We start from the raw sequence: 26,151 nt of genomic DNA, 5'->3' as shown, positions 1-26,151 counted from the left end.
TCTCTCTTAGTCTGGAAGCTCCACTGAAACCTGTTTAGCACCACAGAAACACACAAGCCTCCACTGACCGACATGTAGTGGGTGCACTTGAGGCACATTGACCGGGAATCGAACCTGGGAGGCCCATATGGGAGGCAAGAATGCTACCACTGAACCACCGCTACCCACTTCCATAAAGCTACCTACTGTTAATTGTCATCTCTTTTTTTTTTTAGGTCTTAGTTTTCTATATTAGGAATGAGGATAAGGGACACAATGGTCTCAAAACTTTCTTCTAGCTTTGCCCTCCCTCTACTCCATAGAACTCAGTGAGCCCCACTAGCCTGGCTGGTCTGAATACTACCCCAGTACACATTTTCTTCTTTTAGGGAGGCGTGTAGGTTGCAGTTTACAAAGTGCTCTCCCTGATGGCTCAGTGGTTCAGTGCTGTGGCTGCTAACCAAAAGGTCAGCAGTTGGAATCCACCAGGTGCTCCTTGGAAACCCTACGGGGCAGTTCTACTCTGTCCTATAGGGTCGCTATGAGTCGGAATCGACTCGACGGTAACAGGTTTCTCCCTCACATTACTTCACTGTATCCTCAAAAATCCTGTGAGGGAGCAGATCAGAGATTACCACCCCATTTTAAAGATAAGAACACTGAGGATCAGGTGATGTGCCCAGCTCAAGATTGCACAGCTAATATAGAATGAGGTCGGACATCAATCTGTGTCCTGGGCTCATCAATAAAGATACCAAAGGACACAAAGCAAACAGACCACAAGGACTTCTCACATTTGATAAGTAAATCTTCCAAACTCCCACCTCACAAAGGCCAGGCTGGCTCCCCAGGATCATGAGCTTTCAGAATCAGCCTTCATCTTGCGTTTCTCCAGCCTCAGGATGTCTCTGCTCACTCATGTTGACGCTGAGTCTGGCTGCTTAAAAGAGTATTCAGGGCAGGCCATGTGGAAATCAATGCAGCCCAGGCTGTTTATTGCAAATAAATTTGATTTTTCACTTAATGTAGCAGTCACTCTTCATAACATGTGAGCTGCCTCTCTTGAGAGAGCCGACCCAGCGGAGCCCTGATATGTGGCCTGGGAGAGGAGACAGTGCAGGTGCTCAGGACAGGGGTGGGGAGTGGAGATCTCAGGGAGGCAAACAGAGTGGCAGCCAGCAAGTGTGGTGTGCAGAGAGGGTGGGGAAGCAGATGGAGGAATTTAGGCTCCAGTGTAGGGTTTTCTTTTTCTTACAGGGAAAGCAAAATAGGGCAGTACAGTTTGGCACAAAGGAGTGACATTCAGAATATTTAGCATTAAGTCTGGCCCAGGCCCTGGCCCATCTGAGTGTCTACCTGGCCTTTAGAGCAGAGGCCATAGCCCCCTGTTGTTTAGTTAAATCATGGGGAGATGAAGGTGGAAGGGCTGCAGGGAAGGGGCTGGAATAGGCTGGGGTGGGCACTGAGTGTGAGGACACTCAGACATCACCTATTTATCCACCAGTATGGAAATATTTCATTGAGGCCATACCAGTATGAACCACTGGAGTATCAGGCTCCAGACACATGTCTTCCCACCCTCTGCCACTTGCAGCCCTCAGCAGCTTTTATTTCAGCAGTGTCTTAATTGGTCTTTCCTTCCTGTCCTCCCTCTCCCTGTATCCATTTTCCAAAGTGCTGCCAGTGTATGTTTGTCTGTTTATGTAACTAATGTTTATTAAGCACCTGCTCTGCACCAGGTGTAGTAGGAATTGGATACAGAGATGAGTAGGATACTCAGAGAGCATAGGGTTTATTTGGTAAGAGGGACACACACACAATTATAGCAGGATGCCTTCTCTACTGCTTCCTTCCTACCTCTCTGGTAGCACCTTCTTGCTTTCCTTTGCTGACTGGTCCTATTGAGTTCCACCCCTTGGTTGCTAGACTCCTTCAATGTTCAGCAGGCATACACCTTTTCTGTCTTCTTACTCTGTTCTCCACATTCAATATCATCCAAAAAGCTGTCCTCTGAGCTCCCCACCCAGATATTGCAACTTCTGCCTCCCAGAGCAACGTTCATGGATCTCCCCACTTTCAATTTTAACCTCCAATTGGGCTTTTGGTTGTGTCTCCCCTACTTGACTATGAGCTCTGTAAAGATAAGCACCATGCCCTAGTCACTGCTGTATCCCCAGCAAAGGCCCAGGGCCAGCCTTAATTGGTTTATATGTAGGTGCTACCTAACTATAAAGGAACCCTGGTGGTGCAATGGTTAGGCACTCAGCTGCTAACTGAAAGGTTAACATTCGAACCCACCCAGCAGCTCTGCAGGAGAAAGACCTGGCAATCTGCTTCCGCAAAGATTATAGCCAAGAAAACCCTATGGGACAGTTCTACTCTGTCACATGGGGTTGCTATGAGTTGGAATTGACTGGGCACACGATAACAACAACCTGGCTATAAGTCCATTTCCCAGATCATTGGTTTAATTGGGATATAGCCCTCTGTGACTTAGTCCGCTCCCCCCCTTTCTCATCCTCCCCGAAAATACTCAGGAATATAAGAAATATGGGAGAAGCAGTCCCTGAACAAAGATGGTGCATGAACGTTCAGGAGTAACATCAAAGCTGTGTTTTCCCGTGAAAGTTGACATTCCCTCTGCCACTTAAATACTAATCCCTGGGTGAACTTGCCTCACCCTTGTCTTCTCCAGGCTTCAATCTTGGCCATCTCCAAGCCTTCCAGGGCCCTCAAGAGACTTAGTCATCATCGGCCCAGCTTTGGCTGTGTGCTTGCTTCTCTGGGATAGTCCTGATTCCCCATCACAGCCCCACCTACTGTGAGGAAGTGGCAGGCATAGCCTGTTTCCTGTGTGCAAGGCCAACTTTTCTCTGTCAGTCGTCATCTCCCTTACTTCATTCTCTGGGCTTTTCTGACCTGGCCAGGAAGGAACTTCTGGTTCCAAGGAGCTATTTGCTGCCCTGCTTGGGAGTGCTCCTTTCTGGCAAGTGCTCCCTGGATTGAAAGAGGAGACCTGAAGCCCTCAATTTAATTTAACAAACATTGAGACCCAGCTGAGTATGGGATTTTGTTCTAGGCACGGTGTTTCAAGATGAGCAAAACATGGTCCCTGGCTTTGGTGAGGCTGTGTTCCAGCAGGCGAGACAGACCCGAGAACTCCGGTAGGGAGCTCAGAGGAAGAAAGGCTTCGTTCTGCACTGGGAATATGTCTTAGGGAAGAATTCACAGAGGGGCTGCTGTTTGAGTCGTGCTTTAAAAGATGTGGATTTGGGCTGGTGGAGAGGGGCAGGATGAGCACCACAGACAGAGCAGCCTGAGCAAAGGCATGGGTTCAAAGAACAGCAGTAAATCCTGGGGGGAGGCCCCTGGTAGGCCCAGGCCTCTGGGGGGAAGCCCTGTCTCAGCAGCCTAACCAAACTCACCTATGTTTCCTTCCAGGCACCAACTTCACACTGCATGAGCTGGGGCTGGGGGAGGTGACACCCCCTCATGGGACCCTGTACCGGACCGACATCGGCCTCCCCCACTGTGGCTACTCTATGGGGGCCAGCTCTGATGCCGACATAGAGGCTGACACCGTCCTGTCCCCTGAGCACCCTGTGCGGCTGTGGGGCCGGAGCACACGGTCAGGCCGCAGCTCCTGCCTGTCCAGTCGGGCCAACTCCAACCTCACGCTCACCGACACAGAGCACGAGAACACGGAGACCGGTGAGTGGCCCGCTTGGCCTACGCCAGGCACCCAGGTTGTGGGGCTGGGGTTTTAATTACAATATTGATTTTCTGCTCCATGCTTGGGGCTCTGGTGAACTTGGTGAAAAAATTGTTTTGTTCTTAGTGGTCCAAAGTCAGAGCCTTTTGCACAGCCAAGTGAAATACCCATCTATCAGTGACCTGCCAGAGACTGGGTCGCTGCTCCTTCCTTCAGATTAGAGACACATCCAAGTGCTAGGTTAAGGCTTATGAGGTGCCTTTGTCAGGGGGAGGAGAGGGGACCAGGGCAGAAATAACTGTCTCCTCACAGCCTGTCGGGAGCCTGCCCAAGTCCTACTTATTCAGTCTGCAGCCTCCAGTTGCTGGGCAGCTCTGGGAAGTTGCCCTGGACACTATCCCACCCCGGTTTCCTGTGTTGATCAGAGGATGGCTTCTGAACAAAAATTCTGTTGTGTTGAAATAACTTAAAACTTGAGGTTTCACTCCAGCTTATCCGTGATGTCATCACAGATTTTGAAAGTGCTGCCTCTGGACTCCTTATTCCACTCCCATCCCTGTAGCATCTTCTTCTGAGGCCCAAGAGATGCTGTGGGAGGAGAAAGTGACAATGCGTTCACATGCATCCTCCTTATGGTGGAGGAAAGGGAGTCCTGGCTCAGAATTATCCTTCTTGCCCTGGACCTTGTTGGCAGATTTCTGAGGGGCTCCGCAGCTTTAGGATGGCCCTGCAGCAGCTGCTGTGGGGAATAATCTTCCTCTCTGTGGTGTTCTATGGCTGACTAGCCCTGGGCACCTTTGCTGACCCTGGGTTGGCCCTGAGAGGGTTTCTGCTGGGATCTGGCAGTGAAGACTGAGGGAGAATGGCAGAGCCCAGAAACAGCCCCGCTGCCTACAGGGGGAGAGTCTGGGGGTGGACAGCTTCGTTTCCTGGAAGCCCAGTGAGGGGGGTCTGCTGGCACTTCCACTCCAGAGGCCTGAGGGCAATGTAGGGAGGGCAGTCTGGAATAGAAGAGGAAGAGCTAAGTCGGGTACCAGTGCCCCCTTCTGGTTTCCAGCTCCAAATGCAGATGCCTGGCAATTCCTCCTTCCTCAGGGCCAGGCAGGGGACCAGGTCAAAGATGAAAGTGTGGAGAGTTAGTCACTGAAAAGGAGGCTCCAGCTAGATTATGACAGACCAAACCCCAGATGTGGGATAGGGGGGGAGATCAGATAAGATCAGGGTAAGGAGGGAAATTTCTTCCCCTTAAAGAGCCAGGTGCAGCAGAGTTCCACATGTCCATTCCACCATGCTTCCCAGATGAGTCGGACACTTTCTCAGGCAGCCCGTGGCAGCCTGTGTCCTTGCCTAGGGGTAGGGGAGCAGCAGGTGCAGGAGGCTGGCTTGGGAGTGTCACTGTCTCCTGACCCCAGCCAGCCCTGCGAGGGGGCAAAAGATCTCAGCACCTAAAGAAGTTTGCCCTCTCTGCAGTGGGGAACCATCCATACTCCTTCACCCACCTTCCCACCAAGGCCCAAGCTGAGCCAGCAGCCCCTCCTCTCCATGCCCCCTCACCATCCACTGAACTGAAGCAATGATTTGTAGGATGAGGACTGCAAATAGCATCTGATTAGGATGCAGGAAGCCTAAGTTCTGGTCCCTGTTCCATCACTGACCTGTGGCGTGGCATTGGATGGACTATATCCTTTCTCTGGACCTCAGATTCCTCATCTGTAAAATATAAAGTTTTAATGAAATAAGCATTTGCTGTATCCTGAGAGTAAAACCCCACTGCCATCAAGTTGATTCTGACTCATAGCAACCCTATAGGACAGAGTAGAACTGCCCCATAGGTCTTCCAAGGCTGTAATCTTTACGGAAGCAGACTGCCACATCTTTCTCCCACAGAGTGACTGGTGGATTTGAATCACCAATCTTTCAGTTAGCAGCTGAGTGCTTAGCCACTGTACCACCAGGACTCCTCTATCCTGAGAATAGTGATTGGGAAAAAATTCTTAGATTTGGGGTTGGAGGATGCTCTGTGGTCAAATGATGTAGGTTTACACTGGGTTAAACAAATTTAAACAGGATTCTTTACTGCAGAATTTCTGAGGCTTTAATATGCTATCATGCATGCTAATGTACTAATCAACAAGGAAGGTTATACGTAGCATTTCCCAAAGTCTTTTGACCACAGATCTCTTTGTTCTCAGAGCATCTGATGTGACTGGTATTCTAGGAAACACTTTTAGGGAATAGCTGAGGTGAATAACCTCTAGACCCTTCTAGGTCTAAGATTCTGGATTCTAAGATGTGGGATCTTTGTAGGGATGAAAGTACACAAGAGGAAAACAACAGTAATAGGAACAACAGCAATAACTGTTGCTAATTATCAGAACCCAGGCACCGTGCTAAGCACTTTAATTATATGGTCTCAATCACTCCCTCATTCACTACCCCTTTGTGGTAGGTGGTATTATTATCCACATTGTGGGCAAGATAAAGAATCTGGGGCACAGACAGGTTAAAAAACCTGCCTTGGTCACACAGCTGTAAATAGTAGAGACAAGATTTGAACTCAGACCTGTGTGACTCTAAAATCTTTACTCTCACAGCCCTAGTTATTATAGTGAATTCTCTCTGCAACAAAATACCTGGATTGTTTGTCCTTTGAAGGCTTCTTGCCGTGGTAACAAATGATCATTTTTGCGTAAAGTCATCACTGAGTGAGGCGCACATCACCCATATTATTGTATATCCCCTGAGAGCTGAATTACAGCTGAATTAAGCCTCTGTTGGGTGATAATGACATATTAGAGGGGCATGAAGAGCTTCAGCCTTTGATAATGGGGATGAAGAAATGGCTACCTGCTTCCCCTGGCCATGCCACTGTGTTCCTCCAGGTTATCCATGTCCACTCCAGCCATGACACTCTAAAGCTTGTACGCAGAGAAGGCGGGCAGGCAAAGGTGATGAGCAGGTGAATCTAACAGAGAGCTCCTTGGCTCCACATCCCTCCTTGGCTTGGCCTCCCAAACCCAGACACCCCATGGGTGGCTGTGTGTATATCCATACGCTTCCAGTTGGGAAGTTACATTAAAGGCTTTGTTATACTCAGTTTTAAATAACAACAGCATTCATAGCAATGACTCGCTTTTCTTCACTGATTAGATTAAAGCACTCTTGTTCACACACATTATCTCCTCACTTTATGGCTGAGAAAACCAAGGCACAGAGGTGAAGAGGCATGTAGAGGGTCATGTGTCAAGCTTAGCTGGAGCCAGGCTCTATCACAGAGTCTTGGCTTTCCTTCTCTACCCCTCCCACTCTCCCATCATTCTCTCCTTCCCTCCTCTCCTTCTTGCCCATCTATCCTCCTCTTTTTGTGATGGATCACATCATTAGAACAGGGCTGGATTCCACTGGGCCATTTAGCCAGCACAGCACAGTGTGGAGGGAAGCAAGCAACTCCACACTGAGGGCCTATTATCTGCCAAAACTCTTTACATATGTGAATGTCTTTAATCCTCATAACAACTCCACGACATTCCCATTTCCCAGATGGGAAAAAAATGAGGCTCCAGTAAGGTCAACTGATACATCAGAGATTCTTCAGCAGTAAGTCGGCAGAGCCTGGATTTGAACTCGGGCCTCTCTGATCCTACAGTCTGAGCCCTCTGCCCCCACCCATTTGAGTCAGCAAGTATATTGAGTTTTCAACTGAGGCCACCAAAAATGTGTGGCCAAGCTCTCAGAGACCCTTACCAGATAAACGTGAAATGAAAAACGTAACCCCCGGCAACCTCCAACCACAGGAACATTGACTCGGCCTCCATGCCAGGCCTTGCATTAGTCAATAGTAATTGTCAACAGTATTGATAGCGGTGGAGACTTTTGCTGAGGTCACAGTGATACTCATGCAGCTGCCATCAATAATAACTTTTATGGGGTCCATTAAAGACAATTTCTGCCCCTGAAGGTTAATGTCAGCAGCTTTTATGTCACTGCTTAATATCCAAAATAAACACAGAATTGACTGGGTAATGTAAACACAAATCTTCTTTTTTGGGACCCGTCGGGCAGAGCCAGCCCTCAGGCTCCTTCTGCTGAGTGGGGTTGGCAGGCTGGGTTGTGGCAGTGAGGAGCTGGCATTGTTCCAGGTACACACTCGGCATTCAATACATGCTTTTGGGAAAGCAAGCGTTGTGATTTAAGCTCCATTCCCAACTACTACATTAGGCTGACACAGTGTCTCTTTTGTAGGTTCAATCTGTGCCTAGTCTATGACTGTGCTGAGCTCCTTTAGTATGCCAGGCACTATTCTAGAATGTAGGAAGAGATGTAACAACTCGGTGGCTCGGTGCTATGATAGAGGTATAGCAGGCAGTATTGCTGAGTAGAAAGGATATTGGATTCAGAATCCAATGAGGAGACCTGGCCTCAAATCCTGGCTGCCCCCCGTCCCAGCTGTGTGACCCTGGTCAAGTCACTTCACATCCCTGAGCCACAGTTTCTCATTTTTAAAACAGCATCCTATCTTCTTTCCTTGAAGTGTTGCTACGAGCCTTTACCGTAGCATTTGTGAAGCATCTGGTCTGTGTTGGCTTTTAATTCATGCTAGCTATTATTATTAATGTTTTAAAGAGCAGTCACTGGGTTTGCCCTGAGGGTACAAAGGCTCGTTCCTCCATTCCACTCATAGTATGCACTTGGGCTTGAAGGTGGAGTAGGATTTCACTGAGCAGAAGGGATCTGAGAGAGGCATTCCCAGCGGAGGGAACTGCATGAGCCAAGGCTTGGAGGCATGAAGACGCCTGGTGGGTCTGGGGAATAGTGAGAATTTACTCGGTGCTTTAATCCCAGAGGCAAATTGGGAAATTCACTTAGGGAAAAAAAAAAAAAGGTGGAAACAGAATCACAGTTACCCCAAAATTATCAAGCAGCCTAGGTGTCAAAAGGGAAATGATTGGTTAAGCTAGTTAGACAGTCAGATTGCTTATTCGGAGTCAGTAGATGAGGTGAGTATCTCCAAAGCACTGTGAGAGGGGAGCTCATTACCAGTCTAACTCAGTTCATCCTCTGCCCTCCCCAACCCCATACCCATGAGACGTGGTTTCGAAAATCTGTAAGAAAACCCAGCATTAATTCCCCAAGTGGTCAGAGTACTGCAGCTGCATTGTGCACAGACTCCCATCTTCTAGAGGACAGGAAGCCAGGCAAGAAATAGAATCCCACATTTGACTAGTTTTCTGCTTTGGGAGCCAACCCACATTTCCTCCCTGGAATGCAGAGGTGCTTGATGTTTTCAGAGATTTAAGAGTCTTGTACTGGACAGTTATCCATGTAATGACGGCTGTAAGCCCCTGAGTTCCAAAGAGGATTGGGAAGAGCCTGGTGGATTCGGAACATCTGACGATCTGTGAGCTAGGTGGGACCTTAAAGACAACAAACGATCGATTCTTAACCTTTCCTCATTTTCTATCCAAGGAAACTGAGGCTCTCAGGAAAGAAAAAAAAAAAACACGTATTCCTATTGAGTCAGTTCTGACTTATAGTGACCCTATAGGACAGAGCAGAACTGCCCTACAGGGTTTCCAAGGAGTGGCTGGTGGATTCGAATTGCTGACCTTTTGGTTAGCAGCCATAACACTTAACCACTGTGCCACTAGGGCTCCAAGGTTCATTGGGCGATTTACCCAGTGTTGTACAGCGAGTAAGTAGAAGAGCCAGGGTTCGAATCCAGATCTGCCTCACTCCAGTGCCCATTCTCTCTGTCGACTACTGAACTCTACAGTTTGTCTTATTTTATAGAAACGTGTTTTGGTTTGCTCAATGCATGAAATATATGAGGTCTGAGAGGTGATTCTAGCTGTACCCAAAATATAGCCTTCTTTGTCAATGCTGGATGTGTCCAGCAAAGAACCTGACTCCATAGCCTGTTACAGTTAATAAGGACTAGAAATCATACCAGATCACTCTCAAAATAAATTGTGACATGCTAGAGAAAAGACATTTAAAATAGAGATGATAGAGTTTTAAGAGAAAAGTTCCAACCGGGGGGTAGCTGAAAAGGTTTTGTGGAAGAAGTGCTGGTACCCTGGGCTTTGAGGGACTAAAAGAAAAAAAAAAAAAAAAAAGATGCTTATAGGTAAAGAGAGAGAAGAAAGGGCATTGTGTATAAATAAACTCATGGAAATGGAAGAATAGATGTGTCCCGGGAGGCTAGAACTAGGAGTGTGGGAGGCAGTGTATGCTAGGAGCTAAGGTTGGAGAGTTAGGGAATTTTCTTGTTTAGCCACTGTTTGTTGAGTACCTACTATGTGCTAGGTACTGTTTTAGGTATTGGGGTTGCACTTGCAGCAATGATTAAAACAGACAAAACTGCCAGCTACCACTGAGATTACATCCCAGTAGGGAGACTGGTGATCGACAATGAATGTTTCAAAATGGTAAGTACTATGGAAAGGGGGATAGGGAGTCTGACAGTAGGGGGTTGCAGCTTTAAGTATGGTGATCAGAAAAGGCTTCACCGAGAAGATGACATTTGAGCAAAGACTCGTTGTAGTAGGCAAGAGAACAAGTTATGAGGATATCTAGGAGAAGAGCCACGGGGAAGGGAGAACAGCAGGTGCAAAGGCCTTGAGGCAGAAGCATACCTGGCTTGTTTGAAAAGCAGCAGAGTGGGCAATTTGGCTAGAGTAGGGGAGGAGGACAAAGAGGTGACATGGATAGGGGCATGTGTCGGCCATTGCATGGGGAGCCACGGCTAATGCTCGAATGGAATCATCCAGGAAGCAGTGTTGAGACTAGGCTCTAGAGAGCAAAGGTCAAAGTCAGAGGCTACTGCAGTAATGCAGGAGAGAGATGATGGTGCTTGGATCGGGGAAGCCATGGAAGTGGTAAGAGTGATATCAATGCCCAGTGAAGGGAACAGAACTGACTCTTCCTGTCTCCACCACAGGATCTTGTTAGCATTGAGAAAGACCTCAATACTCTTAGGTTCTGCTACCAAAATAGAGTCCCATGTACTCTAAGGGGAGGGGACTCACATCCAGTCTCCTCCTGGCCTCACAGCTACTTTGGTCCAGTTGCAGGTCCTTTAGCCACTGGCCTTGTCCTGCACCACATCTCAGACTCTACATCAGAAGGAAGCTCAAGTTCTCTCTCTCATAGTTCATGAGCCACATCCCTTGTTCCTTCCTCATACTATGCTCCATCCTACTGCTGGCCTTCTTGGTTTCTGACTTTGCTTCCAGACCCCACTCCCATCCTTGCCTTACCTCCAAATGAGACTCTTGGCACTGTCTTTTTTGTTATAATCTTGACTTTCCTTTGGCCCTGATTCCATTCCTTCCTCCTGTTTATTGTGTGCTGTCAAGTCAATTCTGACTCACAGCAACTCTATATGACAGAATAGAACTGCCCTGTAGGGTTTTGTAGGCTATAACCTTTACAGGAGCAAATGTCAGGTCTTTTATGCCACGAAGCCACTGGATGGGTTCAAAACACCAACCTTTCGATTAGCAGCAGAGCACTTAACCATTGTGCCATCAGGGCTTCTTCTGCTTAGTTGCCCTAAGCTGCCTTGGCGAGGTAGCCTTCCAGTTTGACCTGCCCTGGGACCTCCCTCTCCTTAGTACCACCTCTACTGGAATTGCCTATGTTCTGGGATCCAATATCTGACAGCTGCAAACATTGTGGTTCTTATAAGTTCCTGATAAGAGGACTTTAAGAACTTCTGGCCCAATTTAAATGTACCCCAAATCCAGTTCCCACTGACAAGCTCTGTTACTCTCCCCTGTGGGCAGCACATGCTGATATTGACAGCACCCTGCTTCTGAACTGGGAAAGGAAAAGAAAGAGAGAGGAAGATTCAAAGTTGTGCTAAATTAAGATTGAGTGCATTGTGGAAACTAGGTTAAGACCCGCTGTGTGTGCAGGGAGGTGTAGCAAACAAGAGTTTTGCTTTTAATTTAAGCCAGCATGGCTTTCAATTCCAGTGGAAGCAACAATGTGCAGAATGGCATACTTCTTACCAACAGACGTCTGAGAGGCATTTTTTCCCCATCAGTAAGCTCAGCTTTGTCCAGGGAGCAGGGTTCCTGTGCCTGTTTCAACTTCATCTAACTCAGAATGACTTCAGGGAAGAAAGGGAGGAAGCAATGGTGGGAAAAGAGCTTCCCGCCCACAGGAACCTAGTCCCAGTACCAGGGTGTGTGGAGTTCTGGAAGGAATCTAGTTTCAATTTTAGGCTCTGTCACCAATCTCAGTGTGACCTTGGGTAAGTCACTTCTCCTCTCTGGGCATTAGTTTCCCCACCAGCCAAATAGGGTCACTGGAATCTCAGGCATCGAGATAATGGACAGAAAATGAGCTGGAGTCACACTTGGAATCCCAGCTCAGTCACTTAGGAATTGGATGATTTTGTGCAAATAACTGAATCTCATTGAGTTTCGGTTTCTTCATCCGCAAAATGGGAATGAAAGATACCTACCTTTTAAGGTTGCATCAAGAATGCAAACTGATTATATATGTGAAAGACATGTGTTTCCCAAACCGTGTATCATAACTGACTGTGAAATAAGTTCCATGGATTAGCACCGTCATTTAAAATAATAGTAGTAGATAGAATAGAGAGGAGCAAAATAGAGTGTGTAGAATATAGTAAAGTAAGTATTGTTTTGTGAAATTTTTGTTTCATTTACAATTTACTCACAGCACATGTACTACAGTATCCTGTAAAATGTATTTCTTATTATGGAGTGTAGTAAAAAGAAAGTTTGAAAGATGTTCCCTGGCAGTTCTCTTTCTTCAAGGACCCCTCCATACAGAGATTCCATGATACAGGTGTCAGTACTGCTATAAGTGCTTCTCTCCCCCTTCCTCCTTCCTTTCCCCACCCCCTCCCTTTTTCTCTTCCTTCTGGGGAGTTCATATGGGTTTGCACATGAAGCCTATTACTTGTGAACTCTACCTGTCATTAATTACAAAAATAACGCTTGCTATTTATCATGCATTTATAATGAACCAGGTTGTGTGCCTGCATTGTTTTATCCAACTCTCATGATCAGCCTATTAGGAAGGGTTTGTTATCCCCATTTTATAGATGATGAAATTCATCCAGGAATCATGAAGCTATACCTAACTCAGGGCTATCTAAATCAGAAACCACGCTCTTACCCTTGGCCATATTGCCTGATGGAGACAGGAATGAAAAGTATTTGAGTAAATGACTGCCAATACTTTTGTGGGTTAAAAAGGTAGTAATATTCTTGATCATCTTTCCTTAAAAAACAACAACAGTAACTCACATTTATAAGCACAAACTTGAGCCAGACTGTCTGGGTTTGAGTTCCAGCTCTGTTGCTTATTAGCTGTTACCTTGTGTTAAAAAAAAGTGTTACATAGGGCAAATTTCTTAATCTCTCTATGACTCAATTTCCTCACCTGTAAGATGGGGATAATTCTAGTATCTACTTCAGAGAGTGGTTGTAAGGATCAAATGAGTTAAGAGGGTTAATGTGCTTAGAATAGTGTCTGGCAGGTAGCAAGTGCTATATAAGTATTTGCTATTATTATCAGTTGCAAAGGACTTCATGATTTACAAAGTGTTTTCACACTTTGCTTAATATTTACAACAACTTTTGGGGTAGATACTAGTGTCATTATCACATGGAACTACTTTGAGGTCACACAGCTGGAAAGTGCTGGAGGACCATCCAACTCTACACACATACACTCCTGTTCATAACCATGTCTGGTGGCTGGTCACCCTACTCTTTCCACCAAAGATGATTCCTCAGGGACCAGTGTGAAAAGGCTCCAGCAAGCCTGATTTTCCGTAGGCCACTTTCTCCCATCTGCTCTGTGAGGAGGAACTCAGCATGAGTTACCTGTTCTGAAAGAAACGTCCCTTCAGATAAACAGCCAAAGCCTTTATGTTTCCAACACTGAAGAAGAATTTTCTTTCCGTCACCATTCAGCAGCCTGGCTCCTAAATGAGTTTTCTGTAGTTAGCTTTGTAGTATCCTAACTACAAAACAAATTGCTTTCCTGACATGCTCCTTCGAGAAGGAAATAAGTGGGGGAAGAAACTAGGTTCAAAGACTGCTGCAAACAAAGGAAAATTGTTTGCCATTTCAGCTGCCTATAAGGATGGAAAAGGGGAGAGAAGGAGTCCTCACGGGTGTGAAGATTGAAAGTGGGCTGTGAAAATGCAAAGGAAGACTCTTCAATAGGAACCAAATGGGCTAAGTCAGAAGTTAGAGAGCACATTAGAAGGGAGGCATCGCCAAGCATCTTTCCAGCCCTGGAGCCTCACCTGATAATAGACTGAGGGGAACCACTTAACGCAAAGGATTTACCCTTCTTTCTACCTGCATTCACAGCTGTCAATAATTTATTGCCACAACACCAAATTTAGTAGTGCTAAAAGGTGGATTTTATTTGGAAAAAAAATACTCTGTCATTTTTTCCCCCCCAACTGGATTTAAAAAACTTCAACAGTCTGCTATGGCAGCCTGGCCATTATTACTCACATTTGTTGTTGCTGTTAGTAGCGGTCAAGTCAGCTCCACCTCATGGCAATTTTATGTATAACAGAACAGAAGGAAGTGTTGCCAGGTCCTCTGCCATCTCCATGATCTTTGGTATACTTGAGCCCCCTTTTGAGGGTATTCTGTCAGTCCATTTTATTGACTGTTTCCCTTGTTTTCACTGACTCACATTTAGGAAGTACTTAATAGCTCATAAGGACCCCTGGTGGTGCAGTAGTTAAAGCACTCAGCTGGTAATCAAAAGGTCAGTGGTTCAAAACCACCAATGGCAGTCTGTTTCCCTAAAGATTTATGGCCTTGGAAACCCTGTGGGACAGTTCTGTCCTGTCCTATACAATTGCTATGAGTCAGAATTGACTCGAAGGCAGTGGGTTTGGTTAGGTAATGGCTCACAAAACCCTTTAATGCCTAACATTTCATAAATTATCACATCATTTCTCTGTTCCAGCGTATCTGAGTCCATATCCTGACTTTGAACCCTAACAATGTACCTTGGGACTTGGAGCCTGTGCTGGAGGTCCCCAAGGTTCAATTAATCACTAGAAGGACTCATAGAACTCAACATAAAGTCATACTCATGACTAAGATTTATTACAGCAAAAGGCTACAAAGAAAAAAATCCACAAAGGGAAAAGGCGCATGGGACGTAGTCCAGGGGAAACCAAGAGCAAGCTTCCAAGAGTCCTCTCCCGGTGGAATTACAGACCATGTGCTGATTCCTCCAACAACAAGTTGTGACAACACATGTAAAGGGTTGTGTACCAGGAAAGTTCAGTAGAGATTCAGTGTCCAAGGCTGGTCACATAGGCAGCCTTGACTAGCACATACCAAAATTCCAGAATTTCTAAAGGAAAGCAGCTGTGTAACCATAGACCATATTGTTTCTACAAACACTTTCAGCACAGTAAGCCATGCTTATCATTTGGGGAAAGTTTTATATCAGTGTAGGGAACTGTTTACCAGCCAAGTTCCCAGATGCCAGCCCAAGGCCATCCTTGCAAGCAGGCCTCTCTAAGGATAGAAGTTTTGGGCCTGCTATGTTAACTCTTCTGTACAGAGTCTCTTTGGACTGCCCTCCTGTTTAGCTAGTGAATGAGCCTAGCAGACCCCAGCATATACTTCTCAGTTCTTTCTCTACTCATTGACCTTCAGGCAGCAACTCTTCTAAAGTGATTAAAAACTTTACCTATGAGAAACTGCCCGTTAAAGAAAGCTCACTGCTAGTGTTGGTAACGAAAGTAAAAAGAAAAGGAAATCATGGATCTTAGGGAAAGAAAGGTTTAAAGGAATCTCGCAGTAGGATAATACTACTTGTTCTATAGTGGTATTGATAAATTAGGGGTAGAGAGAGGGGAATGGAGAACTGTGAAGCTAAATGGCTGAACTAGTGCTGTTTTCTTACATTTATCCATTTAGCAGTATGTTCCAGGCAGTGTTCTGGGGCTGGATGGTTGTGACTGGGTGTCTTAATAAATCTTACCCTAGAAGGCAGGAAGAATGAAATGAGGCTAAAGTTGTAATTGGTAAAGTACTCACTCATATTGGGCAGGATAGGGGGATGTTTGGTTATTTCCATGGTTTGGACAATGTTCTTGCTTTTGTCTGTGTTTAGACGTGATTACAGAGTGATCTTGTTTCTGCTCTGATCCATCACTGTCACCGAGTGGCCTTGTCTGAAGGTGGTATTCTGTGAACTTGTGCCAGGCCAACTCTTGGCTACAGGGCCTGCTTTTCTCTTGTCCCAAACCAGAAGGCAAAGGAATAGACCAATTATGCCAGACATGACAACTTGCTTCAAGGGCCTTCGCTGACATGTACCCGTGATAAATCTCACTGTCCAGGGACAATAATAGTAAAAATTACTACTTATTGTATACTTACTATAGGCCAGGTGCCATGAGTCTTTTTAAATATATAATCTCATTTCATCCTCTTCATAACTCTGCAAGGTTGGAATTTTATTGTTTTTGCAGATAAGGAAATGGAGGCTCAACAGATTAAGTACCTTATATCAAGGCCTCCCAGGTAAGAGGTGGTAGAGGCTGAATTCAAACACAGATCTGCATGACTCCAAAGCCTGAGCATTTCCACTGCCCCAGGCCTCTCTGGTGAGTAAGTGCATAGGTGCACTGAGAGACAGTTTGCCAGGCTGTTTACTGAGACTAGGATTAATCCAAGGAACATGACAGCTCTGAGATAAATCTGAACTGTGTTCATAGGGAATTTCTAGGGCCACAAAAATATTACGCCCCACAGAAGCCCAGGCCCTGGCAGAGTGTGGCAGCTCCTGGGAGCGGTTGTCATATTGTTAGCAAAGTGAACCAATCCCAGTATTTCTGGGGGGTTGGGGGGAAGGGTTGATCTGTTTTGATTCCTGTATAGTTGGCTAACTAATATGAAAAAGAGCTGCCCATTATTGATTAGCTTTGTATTCCACCATGACGATGTCTTAATGAAACTCAATATCTATAGTCAAAAGCTAGGTGAAACGTCTTAAGTAGGAGTGGTGGTTTACCTTGCCATCCCCTTCAGACATTCATCATTGTTTGTTGGGTTGGGGCTGGGGATAAAAACTCAAAGACCTTTTTAGATTTGTCCCCTTGATCAGAGGCATTATTTTTCTTTCAGTGGTCCATTTCATATTTATCTAAAAGCCTTTTCAAAGGTCTATGTAGATCTAGGCAACGCTATGTTTTATTTGGCTATCACAGTATAATCAGTATTTGGAATAGAAGATTCGATGAATATATATAGATTAGAATGGATTCTCACTGCATCCCTTTGAATGCTCAGGCCCATGTTTCAGAATACTGGACGGAGTCCAGAAAGAGAAAACAGGAAAGTGGAACTAATATTTGTGGTTGTTAGTTGCCGTAGATCAGCTCTGATTTGTGGTGACCTATGTATTTTTTTTTTTCTTTTATGTATAACAGAAAGAAATGTTGCCTGATCATGCACCATCTTCATGACCATTGCTTTGTTTGAGCCTATCCTTGGGGCTATTGTGTCAGTCCGTCTCATTTAGAGCTTCCCTCATTTTTGTTGGCCTTCCACTTTACCAAATATGATGTCCTTTTCTAGTGATTGGTGTCTCCTGATGATATGTCCAAAGCAAGTGAGTTGAAGTCTCACCATTTAGAGTTTCCCTCATTTTTGTTGGCCCTCTCCCAAACATGATGGCCTTCTCTAGCAATCGGTCTTTTCTGATGATGTGTCCAGAGTAAGCAAGTTGAAGTCTCGCCATTCTTGCTTCTGTGCTTCAAAGGAATGTTCTAGTTGTATTTCCTCTAAGACTGATTTGTTAATTCTTTTGGCAGTCCATGATGTAGTCAATATCCTGAGCCAACCTCACAATTCAAATGAATCAGATTTTTTTCTATCTTCTCCTTTCATTATCCAACTTTCACAAACATATGAGGCAATTAAAAAGACCATGGCTTGAGTTAGATACACCTTAGCCACCAAAGTGACATCTTATCTTTTTAAAACTTTAAAGAAGTCTTTTGTAGCAGATTTGCCCAGTGCAATAAGTCATTTGACTTCTTGACTGCTGCTTTCATGGAGATTGATTGTTGTTCGAGTAACTTTTTGTTAGGTGCCAGAAGGTCCCTGGGTTGTGCAAACAGTTTGTACTTGTCTACTAACGTACAGGTTGACAGTTCAAACCCACTAGTGCTGCCACAGCAGAAAGGCCTAATGATCTGCTTCCATAAGAATTACAGTCAAGAAAACCCTATGGAGCAGTTCTACTCCATGACTCAACAGCAGTGGGTTTGGTTTTTCAATGTATTAGGTGCCAGGCACTGTCCCAGTCACTTGAACCCACCACCACTCAGGAACCTGGCTCCAAAGTGTGTTTGCAGCTTTTCAGTGTCCTAAGAACTAAAAAAAAATTTTTTTTTTTTTTTAAGAACTAGAAATAGAAGAAAGTGGGTCATCTGGATGATCCAGCAGTTGTGACACACCTAGGGCTTCAGTGTGGTTTGTTGCTGGTTTGATCCCCTGCTGAGAATTTCGGTTTCCACCCACCAGATATACTGAATCAGAATCTACATTTTAACAATGTGAAATGTAGATGTATACATAAGAATTCTGATTCTGATTTAGTATATATGGGGTAAAAATTAAAATTCTCAGCAGAGGATCAAACTGGAACAAACTGGTTCAAAGCCCTGGACTCACCATGCTGGGCTACAGATGCCGGGCTGCAGCTTTAACTTCCCCCCTGTTACGGATTGGATTGTGTCCCCCAGAAATTTCATATCAACTTGTCTAGGCCATGATTCCCAGTATTGTGTAGTTACCCAACATTTTGTGATCCGATGTGATTATCCTATGTGTTGTAAATCCTAACCTCCATGATGTTAATGCAGCAGGATTAGAGGCAGAACTCAATCTACAGGATTAAGATGTATTTTAAGTCAATCTTTTTTGAGATATAAAAGAGAGAATTGAACAGAGAGAAGAGGGACCTCGTGCCACGGAGAAAGAAGCGCCAGGAGCAGAGTGTGTCTTTTGGACCCAAGGCCCCTGCACTGAGAAGCTCTTAGACCAGGGGAAGATTGATGACAAGGACCTTTCCCCAGAGCCAAGAGAAAGAGAAAGCCTTTCCCTGGAGCTAAAAACAAAACAAAACCTACTGCCATCGAGTCGATTCCAACTCATGGCAACCCTATAGGACAGAGTAGAACTGCCCTATAGGGTTTCCAAGGAGCGCCTGGTGGATTCAAACTGCTGACCTTTTGGTTAGCAGCCATAGCTCTTAATCACTATGCCACCTGGGTTTCTTCCCTAGAGCTAGCACCCTGAATTTGGACTTCAAGCCTCCCAAACTGTGAGAGGATAAATTTCTGTTATAGCTGCACCAGATAACTAAGGGACTCTCTGTGGACCTCATCACCCAGCTGAATGAGCTAGGTCAAGGCAGCAGATCTTAGACATGCATGTGTTCATGTGATTGTGAGTGGGAAGTACAATTGTACTAGATGGTGTATGAATATGAGTGTATGGCAATATTAGTGCAATTCATAAGTATAGGAATAAATGTGTGACAGTGTATGGGGAGCCTGTGAACATGCATGTATGGGTTTGACTATACCTGAGGGTATGTTTGTGTGTGTCAGTGCATGAGTGAAGGGGCGGGTAGGGATTTCCGCCAAATACCTGTTGTATTTTAGAATCAGGCAGCAGGCAAAGGTAAAATCTTTCCTCCCATCAAGATGGGGAAGAAAGGCTTTGGGGGCCTTTTCTTACTTTATGGAAAGAAAAAAAAATGCATCATCCAGTTAGTGGTTGCTAATTAGGAATGGGTCCCAGGGAAGCTGCTTCTGCTGCAGTGCCAATAAATCACTCATTAACTGTCCATGGCTGGCTGCCTCCCAGTCAGGCTCCTCTGCAGCTGGAGCCTCATTGGCTTCTCGGCCAGGGGCCCTCCCACTATAGACCTGTCAGTATTGGGGTGGGGGGGACTCACCAAGTCCCCTTCCTCCTAAAAGTATCACCAGTCTGCAGGAGACAGGAGAAGAAAGGGCTGAGCCCCTATCGATTCTTAGACTTTAGTCCAAGTTTCTTTGCATCAAGCCCCTCCCAGCCTCTACCCCTTGTGACCTGGGCCAGCCTCCTCTTTCACCACCTGCCTCAGTTCAGGTTCCAACTCCACGTAAAGCTCTCAGATCACAACCTCTTTCACAGCTTTGCACGTGCCTCATACAGCTGTTACTGCTCATCTGTCTACCTGTGTCTCGCACAGAGGTGAGCATGCAGTGGGGACCCAGGAAATAAAATTCCTGCTTGGCAAGCTCCTGCCAACTTTATCACCCAAGTAATACCCGCCAGCAATGGGTTGTTGTTTGTTTTGTATGTGTGTGTTTGTACTTTTTAATTGAAGTAAAATTCACGTAACATAAAATTAACCATTTTAAAGCACACAGTGGCATTTGGTGCATTTGCAGGGTTGTGCAACCACCACGTCTATTTCCAAAACATTTCCATCACCCCAGAAGAAAAGCCCATACCTGTGAAGCAGTCACTCTCACTCCCCAATTCCCCTGCAACCACCTGGCAACCACCAATCTGCTTTCTGTTTCTATGGACTTACCTATTCTGAATATTTCACATAAACGGAATCATACAGTAAGTGATGTTTTGTGGCTTGCTTCTTTCACTTAGCATAATGTTTCTGAGGTTCGTCCACATTGTTGTATGTATCAGTACTACATTACTTTTTACTACTGAGTAATATTCCATTGTGTGTATATACTGTATACACACTCCTCACTTATCGACATGGTTACGTTCCAAAGACCAGGTCATTATGTGAAAATTGACATGAGGCAAAAAGGGAGGATTTTTTTTCTGTTTTCAGACCATCCGTTTGTCCAATGTTTTATTTAGAAAATATAATCATAGAAATAATATCAGCTAAAATTTACTGATGTGCTCATCACCGTGATGAGTCTAGTTGTGGATTATTCCTCTTCAGAGAAGGAGGGTTGGAGACGACAAAGCTGGATAAAGCCAGGCTGTGTGACTGAAGGGCCTAAGGATTAACCACTTCACCTTCCTCCTGTGCTGGGTCAGAGCTTCCCTTTGTGAGCAGCCTCCAGGGCCCCACTCCCTCCCTTACAAGCCCTGCTGTCACCCCTCTGGTCCTGGCTAGTCACCAAGACACAGGGCCTAGCAAGTCACTAAGGCTCAGGGCTTCCTGCAATGGCACCAGAAACCTGGCTGTGCACTCAGCCTCACTGAGGAGGAGGCTTCAGGCCCAGTTTGGCTTGCTTGGGGATGTCATTAAACTCACATACATTTCTTCAAACACCCTTTTCCATGCCTCTTTCCTTCCTTCACACTCCACAGCAGTTTTGAGCTATAGGGCCTCAGGCCACATATGAGCTGGGAACCCAGAACAGGTGCCAGCTGGTTCGGTGCTGCCTGTGCATCTGCCTAGAGGCCACAGAGGAGGCTGGCCCCACACAGAGCAGCTAACCCTCTGGTAGGAGGGAGCAGAGGGTGTGGCGTAGCGCCACCCAGCTTTCTGAAGGCCCCAAGAGCCGCCTTAAGGGAGGAGACACTCACAGACATTGTCACCACGCCCACTGCCTCATTAATGTATAAATGTCAGTATCCTAGGGATTATTGTTGTTGTTAAGTGCCTTCGAGTCAGTTCCGACTCATAGCAACCCTATAGGACAGAGTAGAACTGTTCCGTAGGGTTTCCAAGGAGCAACTGATGGATCTGAACTGCAGACCTTTTGGTTAGCAGCAGAGCTCTTAACCACTACACCACTAGGGTGCCATCCTAGGGATCAGTGAGCTGAGGACTGGTACTGGCCATTTTGAACCGGACAATCACATGGCCTACTATGTCAGGAATGACAGATTGAAGAGAAATGGCATTGTTTCATCATAAAAAAAAAACTTTTCAAGATCTATCCTGAAGTACAATCAGTGATAGGATAATATCCATACTCCTACAAGGACAACCAGTTATTCAAATTTGTGTACCAACCACTAAGATGAAATTGAAGATTTTTACTGATTTCCACAGTCAGAAATTGATCAAACATGCAGTCAAGATGCATTGACAGTTACTGGCGATTGGAATGTGAAAGCTGGAAACAAAGAGGAAGGCTCAGTAGTCGGAAAATATGGCCTCGGTGATAGAAATGATGTCAGAGATTGCATGATAAAATTTTGCCAACAGCCTATTCTTCGGAAATACCTTTTTTCAATAACATAAATGGTGAGTATATACATGGACCTCGCCAAATGGAATATACAGGAATCAAATCAACTACATCTGTGGACGAGACAATGTAAAAGCTGTGCCATCAGTCAGAACAAGGCCAGGGGCCGACTGCAGAACAGACCATCAATTCCTCATTTGTAAGTTCAAGTTGAAGCTGAAGAAAATTAGAACAAGCCCACAAGAGCCAAAGTATGACCTTGAATATATCCCACCTGAATTTAGAGGCCATCTCAAGAATAGATTTGACACACTGAACACTAACGACCAGATGAATTATGGAATGACATCAAGAACATCATACATGAAAAACGCAAGTGGTCATTAAAAGACAGGAAAGAAAGAAAAGACCAAATGGATGTCAGAAAAGACTCTAAAACTTCTTACCGGGAGGGACCAGTCCCTGGAGAAGGACATCATGCTTGGTAAAGTAGACGGTCAGTGAAAAAGAAGAGGACCCTCAACGAGATGGATTGACACAGTGGCTACAACAATGAGCTCAAGCATAACAATGATTGTCAGGATGCGCAGGACCAGGCAGTGTGTCGTTCTGTTGTACATAGGGTTGCTAAGAGTTGGAATCAACTAGACAGCACCTAACAACAACAGTAGCTAAAAACACTGTAGAGCACCTTATTCATCCATTCCTTCAACACACATTTAATGAATGCATTGTAGGATCCAGCCCTGGGGATACAAAATATTAGAGGTTATGGGATGCAGAATAAAATGATGCAGCTACATGCTTCCTGTTTTAACACAAGCAGTCTCTGTATTCCTCAACACACTAGGAGGTCACTGTATTTGCACCTATTTTGTGCATTAGAAAACTAAGAATCACAAAGACAAGGGACCTGCCTAAAGTTACACGGCTCAAAAGTGGTGGAATGGGATGTGGACCTGTGTCTATCTGCTCCAAAGCCCATCCTGTTTCTAGCACCATTTTCTTTCTCCTAGTTTCAGTCCGTCACAGAACTAACGAGCTAACTTATGAATAACATAGCTAGAGACTGAAGAAACTGTGTCAATGGCAAAACTGACATTGCCCAAGAACAATTTTTCCATATCCTTTGGCTGAGGGCCCTACTTTCTCTTCACTGTCCAGCCTAGTCTCCCTGCTAGACATTTTTAATAGTGCACTGCACTGCTTTTTAAGCAGTAATTTCAGTAACCTGTGACTTTAGAATAACACTCTATGTTTGCATTTATTTTTGAAAGTATAGAGAATCAATCCAAAACTCACAGCCTCTGTTTTTGTGCTCAACTAAAATGTGTTGAAAGATTTAAGGATAATTACTGAATATTTTCCCCAGATGTAACAAAGATATATGGTCTGATGTGGCCATCCTTTAATTCTGTGGAGGCGTACAGGCTGTTAGAATGAGATGCCTCTAGTTCAAGGAGCTCAGACTTGCTATCTTTGGGAACAAGTCCAGATATAACCCTGGATGCATGAGGTTCAAAGACCATGGGATTATAGATTTGTGGAAAACCGGCAAATATGTGTCACCAGTGCCCTTTCTTCAGACATCGAGGCATAAGCCAGGATCTGCACCTAGTTTTGGTTGGCATCAGTACAGAGAGACTTCAGAGAAAGAAATCAAAAGATTAAATCCTGCCTCTGGAGCTTTATCGAGGTAAGAATAGCATACCATTGGTGTGTGAGAAAGGGATATACTGGGGTTGATTATTGTAGACTCTTCATTTTTACACCAAATCTCAAGTTCTTTTTTCTAGGCTTATTTGGTCATTCATTCATTCATTCAGTCATTCATCACATGTCTGTGGAGAACAAGGTATTTCTAGGCTCTGTTTTAGTGATTATAGAAAGAAGTAAGATTTCTGCATTAGTCAGCATAGGTTAATTTATCTTACAGTAACAAACAACCCCAATATCTCAGTGCCTTGACAAAGTTTACTTCTCATGTTACATACCCAGCATGCTTTGATGAGGGTTGAGGGATGAAGGTGGAGCTTTGTTGTTACACACAGTCTCTCAAGGACCCAGGCTGATAGAGGCTGCACCATCTTGTAGCCAAACCATTTGAAGCAAATGGTCTTTTTGGCTTCTTCTCACAGGCCCTAGGCCTGAATTGATCATATAACCCCACTTTAACTTCAAGAGTTCCTTAGAAGCGAGGATGGTGAAACTTCAACTCCCTTAATTTGGACACATTATCAGGAAAGACCAATCACTAGAAAAGGACAACATATTTGGTAAAGAGTCAGTGAAAATGAGGGAAACCCTCAATGGAATGGATTGAGACAACAGCCAAAACAATGGACTCAGACATACCAGCAATCATGAAGGCGATACAGGACGGGGCAAGGTTTCATTCTATTATAAGTAAGGCCACGGTGAGTCAGAGCTGACTCCATGGCAACTAACAATTGGAAGAGAATGGAAAAGTGTGTTCCTCCCATGTGCCACAAAATAGAAAAGAACCAGATATGGGTAAACACTGAACACCTGTACATAACTTAGGGTAAAAAGGGCTGAGGTATGAATACAACTGAGTACCTGCCCTTTGATGTATTTTCATCGAGAAGAGATAATAGACCTTACAGCTATAGGAAGTCAAGAATGTATTAGACAAGCTACCAACTGGGAGAATATCTTCAGAAGCCACACATTCAGCAAGAATCTAATAACCAAAATGCATGTAAAACTTTGACAGCTTAACACCAAAAAGACAAATAACACAATCATAAAATGGACAAAGGACTTGACTAGACATTTCACCAAACAGGACATTCAAATAGCCACCAACCATGTGAAAATATGCTCAGTATCGTTATCCATCAGAGAGATGCAAATCAAATCCATGATGAGACACCACTTGGCTCCCACTAGGATGGCTACAAAAAAAAAAAAAAAAAAATCCAGAAAATAACAAATGTTGATGAGGATGTGTGGATATTGGAACCCTTATCCGGTGCTTATCCTGGTGGTCCTGTGGTTAGATGTTTGGCTGCTAACCAAAAGGTGGGCAGTTTGAATCCACCAGCTACTCCTTGGAAACCCTGTGGGGTAGTTCTACTCTGTCCTGTAGGGTCGCTATGAGTTGGAATTCACTCAACAGCAATGGATTTTTTTTTTTTTTTAATCCATTGCTGGTGGGAATGCAAAATGGTACAGCTGGTGTGGAAAACAATGTGGTGGTTCCTCAAAAAACTAAAAATAGAACTACCATACAAAAAAGAAAAAACTCATTGCGGTCGAGTGGATTCCGACTCATAGCGACTCTATACGCCAGAATAGAACTGCTCTATAGGGTTCCAAGGAGCACCTGGTGGATTTGAACTGCTGACCTTTTGATTAGCAGCTGTAGCTCTTAATCACTACACCACCAGGGTTTCCAGAACTACCATATGACTGAGCACTTACACTCCTAGCTATATATCCAAAAGGCTTGAAAGCAGAGACTCAACCAGAGGCTTGTATACCAGTGTTCCTTGCAGCACTATTCACAGTAGCCAGAAGGTAGAAACAACCTAAATGCCCATCAACAGATGAATGGATAAATAGAATGTGGTACATACATAGAATGAATACTACTCAGCCAATAGGAGAAATGAAGTCTTGATACATGCTACAGTATGGATGGAGCTTGAAGACATTATGCTGAGTAAAAAAGCCAATCACAAAAGACAAATATTCTATGACCTCACTGATATAAAAAGACAAGAAAAGGCAAATGTATAGAAAACAAAGTTTTTTAGTGGTTACCAGGGATGAGGAAATGGAAGATTAAAGGTGACAAAAAAATCACATTACTTAAGGGTAGGGTTACACAGCCGATTATTATAATTGCTGTCAGTAAGTTGTACAACTGTGAAAAGTTGAACCGGTGAAAAGTTTTGTGATAGATGTATTTACAACAATGACAAAAAAAGAAAAAAAAAAGAAAAAAAGAGTAGCTGCTGAGGCTACTTATATACAGCCAAAAACCTCATGAGATTTGGTTCCTTGGTTTGGAGGTTTACAGTCATGGTTTCATGGTACATCCTAGTTAATTGGCCTAATAAAGTGTTTAGTGTTTCTATTCTACCTCCTAGTTCATTGCATAGTGTGTGGAGTCTTAAAAACTTGCAAGGGGCTGTCCAAGGCTTAACAATTGGTCTGTATTTACCTGGAGCAACAGAGGAAGGAGAGCCAGGAACAGGAGGAGGATATGGAG

General features: G+C 44.7%; 1 protein-coding gene across 1 annotated transcript in view; it reads left to right on the top strand.

Annotated features, from left to right (window-relative positions):
- LOC111752974 (teneurin-4-like) overlaps positions 1-26,151 on the top strand; it is a 373,456-nt gene that overhangs the window by 240,575 nt on the left and 106,730 nt on the right. Inside the window, exon 4 of the mRNA XM_064288756.1 lies at positions 3,421-3,690. Within this exon, the coding sequence (XP_064144826.1) occupies positions 3,421-3,690 (270 nt within the window). The remainder of the gene's footprint in view (positions 1-3,420; positions 3,691-26,151) is intronic.

Source organism: Loxodonta africana, chromosome 7 (genome assembly GCF_030014295.1).
Source record: "Loxodonta africana isolate mLoxAfr1 chromosome 7, mLoxAfr1.hap2, whole genome shotgun sequence".
In the NCBI taxonomy this organism is placed as follows: domain Eukaryota; kingdom Metazoa; phylum Chordata; class Mammalia; order Proboscidea; family Elephantidae; genus Loxodonta; species Loxodonta africana.
Note: the sequence above shows the minus strand (reverse complement) of the source record. Positions and strands in the feature narration are given on the sequence as shown.